Genomic DNA, 10,307 nt, shown 5'->3' on the forward strand with positions numbered 1-10,307 from the left:
TCGAGGTCGATTCCTGAAGCCTCTTCCATAACTGGATGTAGCCACAAGGCAGTGGAGGTTTGGGATCAGAGTTTTCCTTCTCTCAGATGAGCTGCCTTCCCAGGCTGACGAGTCCCATCTACCCGGTGGCTGTTTAGTCGCCTCTTATGACAAGTACAGCCAATCTGAGGGCCTATTCTTATCCCCAGCCCCCAGGGGAAAAGCTGATAAAGCATGCTCATGTAAATATGAGTTATTTTTATCCTTATCACCAAGAAATTTTTGAGACCCAATTGTGCTTGCTAAGACATTTCCGAAGGGCTTCTTTCACTTCTCTGTTTCTCAGACTGTATATGAGGGGATTGACTAACGGTGTCAGGGCAGTGTAAAAGAGAGAAAAGATTTTGTTTAATTCTTTCATTGTCTCACTCCATGGCATGACATAAACAGTTATCAAACTCCCATAAAATATTGTGACCACAATAAGATGAGATGAGCAGGTGGAGAAGGCCTTTTGCCTCTGGGTGGCAGATGGAATTCTTAGGATAGTGGAAATGATAAAAAATATATGATGTCACAGTTAATAAAAAGGGGATCAGTGTGAACATGGATGAAAAAATTGTCTCTAGAAGTTCTAGAGTGTGATTTTCACTACAGGCAAGCTCAATGACTGGGGTAAAATCACAGAAGAAGTGGTCAATTTCATTGGCACCACAAAATGTTAATCTTGACATTAAATGCAACAGAACTGCCATTGCCACAAATCCATTAACCCAAGATCCACCCACCAAAGAGATACAAACTCTACTGTTCATAAGGGTTGAACAGTGTAGTGGTTTGCATATTGCTAAGTACCGATCATAAGACATCATGGCTAAGAGACCACATTCTGTGACTACGAGGGAAGCAAAGAAATGAAATTGAACTATGCAACCTGAAATCGAAATGGATCTGTTTCCAGTCAAGATGCTGGACAATATCTTGGACAGGATGGTTGTAGTGTAGCAGGTCTCTAAATAGGACAGATTCCCAAGGAAAAAGTACATAGGTGTATGAAGGCGATGATCTGAAACTACTAATCCTAAAATGATTAGGTTTCCTACCATGGTGAATGTATAGATCAATAAAAATAAGGGGAAGAGGAAAATGTTCAAGCCTTGGAGATCTCTAAAGCCGAGAAGGATGAATTCTGCCATCTCTGTTTGATTTTTCCATTCTGTGATGTCCATCACTTGCATCTAGACAAAGAAAATAAATGTGTGAAGTGATACATTGTGTGATAAACCATCTTTTTTAATGTTAAGACTTCACTTACGGCCTTCACTTAATCAACTCAAGTCAAGCTGCACTGGATTTACTGATCTCTGTCTTGAACTTCCTAACAAGGCGGATGTCCTCATCCTCATTCAATTTCGTGTCCTCTCTGCTTGTGTGTACTTAACTTGAGTACAGGTTTAAACATCTTCCCCCTTTGGGGGAAAGAGAGTTCAAAAAGGGAGCAGAATTTTCATTGCAATAAACCTAGTCCTTCCCTTCTTTCCTATAAATAAATATAAGAATAAATATAAGGATATAAGAATAAATATAAGGTATAAATAAGAAGCCTATAAATACTAGACATCAACTCTTACTACCAGCAGCAGCAAACGCAGCACAACAACAACAACAACAACTTGAGAATAGAACATGGGTATCTCTAGGAGAAGAAGGTCAATATTGAGCCAATTGTCATTGGAGCTTTTGAAGCAGTGCCTAAAAGTCTGAAGAAACACCTCAACATTCTTGGCCTGGAGCAAATCACACCAGCTCAACTCCAGAAAACTTCATTGCTTGGAAATGCATGAATCCTACAACAATATGAGATCTCCGTGATTCCCAGAATTTTGGCTAGATCCTGAATTGCAGACTATAATCAGTCTAGCAGAGGCTGTGATGAATAAATTCTTCCAACCCACAATCTACTATATAGGAGAGGCACAGGCATATATTTACATATTTAAAATACTTTTTTTATTTTTGCATTTCAACAAAGAAATTCATCATGTGGTTTACATAGCAAAATAAATTGTGGGACGAAATAGGTTCCTGTCTCAAAGGGGCTCACACTGAAAAATATATACAGATGCAAAAAAACAAACAAACAAAAAAAATGCTACGCTGGGATAAACAGCATAAATAAGTTTAAGTAGGTTTAGGACTCAGCTCACACTACCTTATTCTTGAAACAATAACTTGGTTTTCCTTTGGTCTTATAACCTGAATCACTTTGCCAATGGATGTTCTAATGGCCTCTTTCACTTCTCGGTTCCTCAGACTGTAAACCAGGGGGTTGACCAGGGGTGTCAGGATAGTGTAAAAGACAGAGAACACTTTGTTCAGCTTTCTCATTTTTTCTGGATTTGGGAGAACATAGACAATGATTAGGGTACTGTAATAGATGGTAACAACAATGAGATGTGATGAACATGTGGAGAAGGCCTTCTGCCTTCCAGTGGCAGATGGAATTCGTAGGATGGTGGTGATGATAAACATGTATGACATCAGAGTCAATAAAAAGGGAGGCAGGGTGAAAATAGTGGAGAACATAAATCCCATCAATTCAAAGCTGTGGTCTTCACTGCAGGCAATTTGTGCTACAGGAGCCAGATCACAGAAGAAATGGTTGATTTCATTGGGACCACAGAATGTCAATCTGGTCATCAGATACATCATTACTGACATGGCCAGGAACCCATTCATCCAAGATCCAACAGCCATGATAAGGCAGAGTCTGTCACTCATAACAGAGGCATAATGTAGGGGCCTACATATTGCTATGTACCTGTCATAAGACATTATAGCTAGGAGGCCCAATTCGGTGAGCACCAAAGCAGCAAAGAAATAAAACTGGACAATGCAGCCAGGAATGGAAATAGCTTTCTCCCCAGTCAAACCAGCAAGGATCTTGGGCAGGATGGTTGAAGAGTAGAAGGTCTCCAGGCAAGAGAGATTTGCAAGGAAAAAGTACATGGGAGTGTGAAGGTTATTTTTTGCCACAACTAATACAACAATGAGGATGTTCCCAGCCATGGTGAGGATGTAAATCACTAGAAATAAGAGGAAGAGGACAACATTGAGATCCTGAAAATCTCCAAAACCCTGAAGAATTAATTCTGTGTTGATGGTTTGATTTCCCTCTTCTCTGATTGCCATCATCTGCAACTAGGGGGAGAAAAACAATACCGCAGTTCAGTGCAGTTTTAACCAAGAGCACCTATTACCTTCACTAAAATTTCTATTGAGAATGATTCTGAGCAGGCATCCATGACTGCCTCTCCCATTGCAGGATATGGTGCACATCCCACTGTCACAACTGTATCAGCAGTGGAAAGTTGGAAAGGATTGTACCCTTAATTAAACTGAGTACATATGAACATTTTTGACAGTTAAACCTTGCACCAGTTCCCACCCACTGCATTTCTACCATCTTACATTTTTTTCAGTGAATGTCTGTTGGACGTATATTCATTCAGAAATAACATCTCTCTCTCGCTTTCTCTTTGTGGAAACTAAACAGTGCATTCATTTCAATCTCATGTTAATGGATTTTTTTAAATTGTTAAACAATGTTTGCATCCCTTTCTCTCCTTTTCATTCACACTGATTCAAAAAGACCTGGTAACTAACACCAAAGCAAGAGAAACTAGTTATCTGAATGGTGTGATGACAATTTCAAATACTGGAAATCCACTCCAATGGGACCATTAAAAGCTGCACCAGAGGGGAAGCAGGTCAAGCGATAAAGCCAAATAAACAGCATGGAACAGTCAGTTTAGAAATCATAGCAACTCTGAACTGTAATTATTATCTCTTGAGTGCTATCAGTATGATAATGCATAGAGAAGGAAAATTTATTTGCCACGTACTAGTTAAAACTTTGTTTACCTGTACTGCTGGAGTGAGGCTCTGCTCTTATTTATTTTTCAGTGAAAAATTAGCAAAAAACCTATGATAGAACTTAAAAAGCTACCTCTTTAACACATTTGAACAAAAATAAAATTAAAATAAACATAAGAATACCAGCAAACATTGTATATGATTGGGTAAAATTGGACAAAAGTGGAAAAGCATGTGGACCAATTTTGAAATGTGGTTATAATCAAAAATGCTGAAAGAACAATGAGCTGAAGGTCAAGTGGATGAAAGTCAGGGCACTGCTGTAAAAATCTCTCTGGGGTAATCGGTTAACCCCCAGTCTTGGAAGATGTTCTTCCCTTCACTTCCAGAGAAAGGTTATATGACCAAATTAAAAGACAACCAATATGACCGCAGATACATTAGGCTGCAATCTTATACACACTTTCCTGGAAGTAAGCCCTATTGAACACAATAGGGCTTATATCTGAGTAGACATGCAAACAATTGTGTTATAAGTTTTATGTAGCAACTACCAGCCCCATGGGAAAAATATATATACACAATCAGTTTACAGTTCTATTCTCCTTCCATTCCTCCCTTCCACCTTTCTACTGGCTTTACAAGAACATTACATAGTTGCCCAGAGATTCTCAAACTAGTGCATTGCAATGCCGCAGTCAGAGAAGCTCTGTCTGTGTCCCTTTAAGGGGTGGGGAGGGGGAATGCGGCAACACAATCGGGGCAATCACACCGCAGTCAGGGCTTTTAGGGGCATTGTTACACTTAACTGAGCTCATGCTGGCCTCTGGGGTGGGTGTGGGGAACCCTGTGAACACCCCTGCAGAGCTCCCCAAGCCTCGTAAAATCTAAAAATAGAGCTTGTGACCCTCTTCTGGTTTCATGATCGAAAACTGGAAGTGGGTCGCATTTTTTACTTTTAGATTTTATGAGACTTGGAGAGCCCTGTGGGGGTTTCCATGGGGCTCCCCACACCCACCCCAGAGGCCAGTGTGAGCTCAGGTAAGTGTAAAAATGCCCTGAAAGCCCTAGCAGTGGCGCAATCATCCCAATCACACCTCCACATCTCTTCTTCCCCCACAAAGACTGACAGATGCTTCCAAACTCCTGGAGAGTGTCCTGGAGAGTTTGGGAATTGATGCAGTAGCCTATAGAAACATCCAGAGGGTACCTTGGGTCCATCTTATAGTAAGGCAAGAGTGTCGTTACTTTCCAGAGAGCAGCATGTTCTAACTCCTTGGTGGCCTTTCTTCAGAAAACCAACATGAGCTTGATGAGAAAGAAGAAGGCCATCAATTCACATCTTTTTGCTGATAGAACATCTTTAGAATTCATGACTGGGAATGGAAACCACAGGCATGGCCTATGCATCAGATCTTCCTGTAATGACTATCTTTTGTTCTGTGGAGCTTTTATTTACGGTAATTCCCTCTCCCTGTTTCTGTCTTGGGAGTTGGTTGTCTCTTTTGATTCATTCAAATGTGTTGAATCTTAAACTCTCCCTTAGGACTTTTGCTAATATGAACTTACAGTTATTGAAATAATATTTATGTCTATGCCCCTGATAATCTTGTTAACTTTAACAACAAACATTAATTAAGCCTTAAAGAGGCAGTGTACTATTCTCACATTTATTGAAAACAGTGACATCTTCAGGTTGTGTCGAGTATTGCAGCCTTAAAAGACTTTCTTTTGGATTAATGGTTAACTATATGATTCCTTTTCTTTTCCATCCCAATCAATCCCTGAATGAGTTTTACATTTTTTATTCTCTTTTTGTGTGACCTCTTTCAAATATTTGTTCAATTTTTGGTGGGTGTGCACCTGGTTTTTGATGGTTTCCATTGGTTTCATGTTCCAGGAAAAACAAGTTTTAGTGCATGTATGAAGTGCACCAAACATGTCCTAAGGCATCCCTTGCAACCTTTGCCTAAAGAGTTTTCCTTGGTAAATCATAAAGTAAGAATGCATGTCTATGCAGACTATCTCTCCTGCTTAGCAAAGGACCCCTGTGTGTGTATGGGGGGATATGTGTCTAGTAACACCCACCAAGACAGGCTCTCCCCAGCCTTCAGAAATTGCAAGCTGGGCTCCCCCACCTCAGTGACTCAACAGGGCTGCCCAATACACCTGCAGAACATTGGCACATAAACTGCCTGCATATATGTTCCATGTAGGTACAGACCACATCTCAGCAATCTGATTATGCAGGGGTTTCCTATAATGTAATGGCCCTTTTGTGACATCACACGCTGACATCATAGTCCCTTAGGTCAACTGTCAGTTGATCAGAACATTGCCCTCACCAGACCAGAAAGACCAGACCAGATCAGGCTAGTAAGTCCTTCTTGGTTAACCTCATTTCACATTTTTCATCTTTAATATGACAAAGAGATTAAATTGGTGAGAGGAAGAGGGAGGGATGAAGAGACTATTAGTGATCTTGTTGGTTATTGTAGCGTATTAGTAATGATGTTGGATCTAATGATCAGGAGAGAGATCAGGGGTGCATTTTGGCAGGAATTTCATTCTTTCCTGTCTATACTGATTGAGAAACGAAAGATCTAAGAAGGATTTCTTAATGGCTTTTGAATTCTGAATGTCCCTGATTCTTCCAGCAATCTTAGGAAGTTGTCTCTTGCCAGCCAGGGGAGAGTTATCTGAAAAGTGATGCTTAAAGATTAAAATGCTTCAAGGCATCTGACCTTCTCCTTCGTGGGCATCTTCAGAATCGCACCAGGTTAGGCATGGGGGTGGTGAAAGATTTCTCTTCTGCACTCTGATGGACTCCACACTTCCTTGAGCAGCAAGAAGATTTGATGACAAATCTGCTCTCACTCATTTTGCTTAGGAGGAGAGGGCACAGGAGATTTTGTGGCATTACAGTTCTATGTGCTTTATCCACAAATCCTGTATGTACCTGAAAAGAAGATGAGGGTTCTTTCCCCCCTAGTTTACCATCAGAATATGAGGGGTGTGTGCAGTCTCAAATTTGCAAGTGCTACAAGTTTTGCAGCCGTCTCCAGGAAGAGAGGCCCTAATGATAGGATGGTAGCTGCTGGGCCTGCCGCTGCCAGGACCTCAGGAATAATTTCATTTATTTATTAAAACTTAATTGGCACATATATACAATAATGCTACAGTTTCAAATATAGATCATAATTATAATAATAAGTCACTCCCCTAAAAACTCAAAACTAAAAGTTTTGAGTGGGCCTTCGAATGAAATGGGCAATGCAAAATCGTGTGAGCCAGCGATTCAACTTCTCCCAGGTCACATGCACAACGCCTATCATTATAAGGAGTTGTACATGTCCGTCTTCAATCTGTCACAGCTGAGGGCAGGACATTACATCTTGCCAAAGACAAGGCCCTTTGTTTCTGCAGAGATTCTAGCAGGTATAGATACCTTGTGGGCTGACTGACCATGTAAGGTAGGTGCTACTGAATCTTTGTATCACATGTTATTCCAGTATGATTGGTATCAAGATCTTCATTTACAGTATCTTGATCTGATCCTTTCTAATTCTTTGGGCTGAACGGAGAAGGCTACAATCTATTATTTGCTGAGGGGACTGAGTAAGGAGTTAACCAAAAAAGTTGCTAAATGTATTAATTTAATGATTCAGAGATGATGTAGATTGAGCATATCTAACTCAGATGCTCCCAGCATGTACTGCCCAGTAAGGATTTGATCCTTGATGCTCCTTTATTTGTCTTATATTTTTCATTATTTATGCCAATAAAAATTTTGAATTTCAGTTTTGAATTGGGCGGGAATTTCAGTTTTGAATTGGCTCTTTGGGCGGGAGCTGCTCCTGCACCCTCCTCTTTGTCCCGCCCGCACCCCCGACCCACCGGGAGAGCTGAGCCCAAGGAGCCTCCAGGCGCAGGAACAGTCTACTCACCAGTTGACCAGCTTGGCCAAATGAAAACACAACTGCCTTGTGGAACAAAAAGTGAATTTGCTTAACTTCAAACTGACCTATGAGACTGATTGTTCTGAGTGCCAATGAGATGTTATTATGATACAGCATGGAACCAATAGCTTTTTATTTATTTAATTAAATTTGATTTTTGTCATGCAGAAGGGGGGGGCTACAAAATCTTCTTTGACTCCAGGTAGCAGATATATGCTTTAGCTATGCCACTGACTGGGGGGAGACAGCAGAGCAAGTGGGTGGTGAGCTGCTGTGGGGAGGAGGTGGGTTCCTCCCAATTTTCACTTTTTTAAAAGCCCAGGTGTGATGTCACTTCCGGTTGTGACATCACTTCCGGGGCAACACTTTGAACTTGGCCGTGGGCTACATGATCATTAGCTATGCTACTGCTGCCAAGGGGCTTTTTTACTTACCTGGGGGGCAGAGCTGGCCTCCTGCAGGGGCTCGGAGGCTTGCAGCTCCCTCTGATCTCCTCTGCAGCTTGTTTACAAAGTCCTTATCTTCAATCTAAAGCAGTGTTTCTCAATGTTTGTCCTCTGCCATACCACTTCACATGGTCCACCTATTCAAAGTACCACTGGAAATAACTGACAATGATGTCGTCAGTTCTGGGTTGGAAGGCCAGATGGGACACGAGAAACAACTGTAAGAGGCTCAGGGTGGATGGACAGGAGGGCTTTTTTGGGCACAGAAAGCAACCTTTGGAGCTCTGCCCACTGAGCTGAGCCTTCCACCACTGTTTGTTTTGTCGTGTTCTTGGTCTCTCCAGCAGCAGGTGTCCTGAGGTCCTGTGAATACCACCAGACACCAACTCAAATACCGCTGGTGTTACCTGTACCACTGGTTGAGAAACTCTGATCTAAAGTTACTTCTAGTTTTGGGGGAATAGGGGCTTTGAAAACAAGCTTCAGAGGAGATCAGAGGGGGCTGCGAGCCTCCAATCCCCTGCAGGATGCCAGTGCTGCCCCTCAGGTTTGCAAAAAGTCCCTTGGTAGTGGCAATGCTGCAATTTCTGCAGAACTGTCGCTCCCCACCTCCCTCCCCACCCACACAAGCCCCTGGTTCCCAACTCCCCTGTAGTTGGGAGTTTGGGAACCACTGCTATATATATTAACTAAGAAGTGATGACTAAACTGTTTTGTTTACAATGAGTACATAAGATTGCACCCAAATTTTCCATTTTCTAAGACAGAACTAAGACTATCGGTTCCCCTTTGTAAGGAAGGAGAACTGTCTTGTGTATGAGAAAGTGTTGCCATTGGACAACAGCTGTCCATAGAATTGGCCTTCTTCAGCTGTCCCTGAAGCTGTCCCTCTCCAGTTGTCATCCTGGAGAGGAGGGAAACAATTCCCTGGGGGGGACCCCTTCTCCAGGGGACGGGCCCATATTCAAACGCACTCAGGATACTCCTCAGCAGGAGAGGGGTCGGGGGCTTCTTGTAGTGGGAGATTCGATTATTAGAGAGGGGGTGTGCGACTGATGTGAGGACTGCATGGCGACTTGCTTGCCTGGTGTGAAGGTTGCGGACATCACCTCTCGTCTAGACAGGCTGGTAGACAGTGCTGGGGGAGAGGTAGCAGTTGTGGTGCATGTCGGCACCAATGACATGGGCAAGTGTAGCTGGGAGGTCTTGGAGGCCAAATTTAGGCTTTTAGGCAGGAAGCTGAAAGCCAGGACCTCAAAGGTAGCGTTCTCTGAAGTGCTACCTGTTCCACGTGCAGGGCCAGCTAGGCAGGCGGAGATCAGGGGTCTCAATGCGTGGATGAGACAGTGGTGTAGGGAGGAGGGGTTTAGATTTGTTAGGCACTGGGGAACGTTTTGGGACAAGCGGGGCCTATACAAGAGGGACAGGCTCCACTTGAACCAGAATGGAACCAGACTGCTGGCGCATAACATTAAAAAGGTGGCAGAGCAGCTTTTAAACTGATCCCTGGGGGAAGGCCGACAGGAGCCGAGGGGCATCCGGTTCGGGACTCCTCATCCCTATGGGATGAGGATGGGAAGGTTAGAGAACAACAAGACAAAGGCAGAGCAGGAGAAGAAATTGGGAAAGGTAGCGTGATGGGATGTGATAGACGGTTTGGCACAATGAGAGGATGCGGGGACAAAGGAGCGAATAAGCAGCCCATCCTGGGGCATTCTGTGTACAAATGCTTTTATGTGAATGCCCAAAGTCTACGAGCAAAGGTGGGAGAACTGGAATGTCTGGTGACAAGGGAAAATATTGACATAGTGGGCATAACGGAAACCTGGTGGAATGCGGAGAATCAGTGGGATAACACAATCTCAGGCTATAAACTCTACAGGAGGGACAGGCAGGGGCGTGTTGGAGGTGGGGTGGCCGTTTATGTTAAGGAAGGGATAGAATCCAGCAAAGTAGAGATTGAAGGTGGGTCCGACTCCACCGTAGAATCTCTGTGTTTTAAATTACCAGGCTTGTGCAGCAATGTAATACTGGGGGCGTGCTATTG

The 10,307-nt window shown here is 42.9% G+C and overlaps 1 protein-coding gene and 1 pseudogene across 1 annotated transcript; both read right to left on the reverse strand.

The window, feature by feature from the left end:
* Window positions 1-247: 247 nt before the first annotated feature.
* LOC136652573 (olfactory receptor 2AP1-like) lies at window positions 248-1,208 on the reverse strand (annotated as a pseudogene).
* A 979-nt stretch (window positions 1,209-2,187) lies between these two features.
* Window positions 2,188-3,171, reverse strand: LOC136652574 (olfactory receptor 6B1-like). The gene has a single exon (XM_066629509.1). It carries the CDS (start codon window positions 3,169-3,171, stop codon window positions 2,188-2,190), a length of 984 nt encoding a protein of 327 aa, XP_066485606.1.
* Between the last annotated feature and the right edge of the window lie 7,136 nt (window positions 3,172-10,307).

This window comes from Tiliqua scincoides, chromosome 5, assembly GCF_035046505.1.
Source record: "Tiliqua scincoides isolate rTilSci1 chromosome 5, rTilSci1.hap2, whole genome shotgun sequence".
Classification (NCBI taxonomy): domain Eukaryota; kingdom Metazoa; phylum Chordata; class Lepidosauria; order Squamata; family Scincidae; genus Tiliqua; species Tiliqua scincoides.

What these genes read in the sequence shown, in the direction of transcription:
- LOC136652574 (XM_066629509.1), bottom strand. Translation starts at nt 3,171, where the DNA reads ATGGCAATCAGAGAAGAGGGAAATCAAACCATCAACACAGAATTAATT.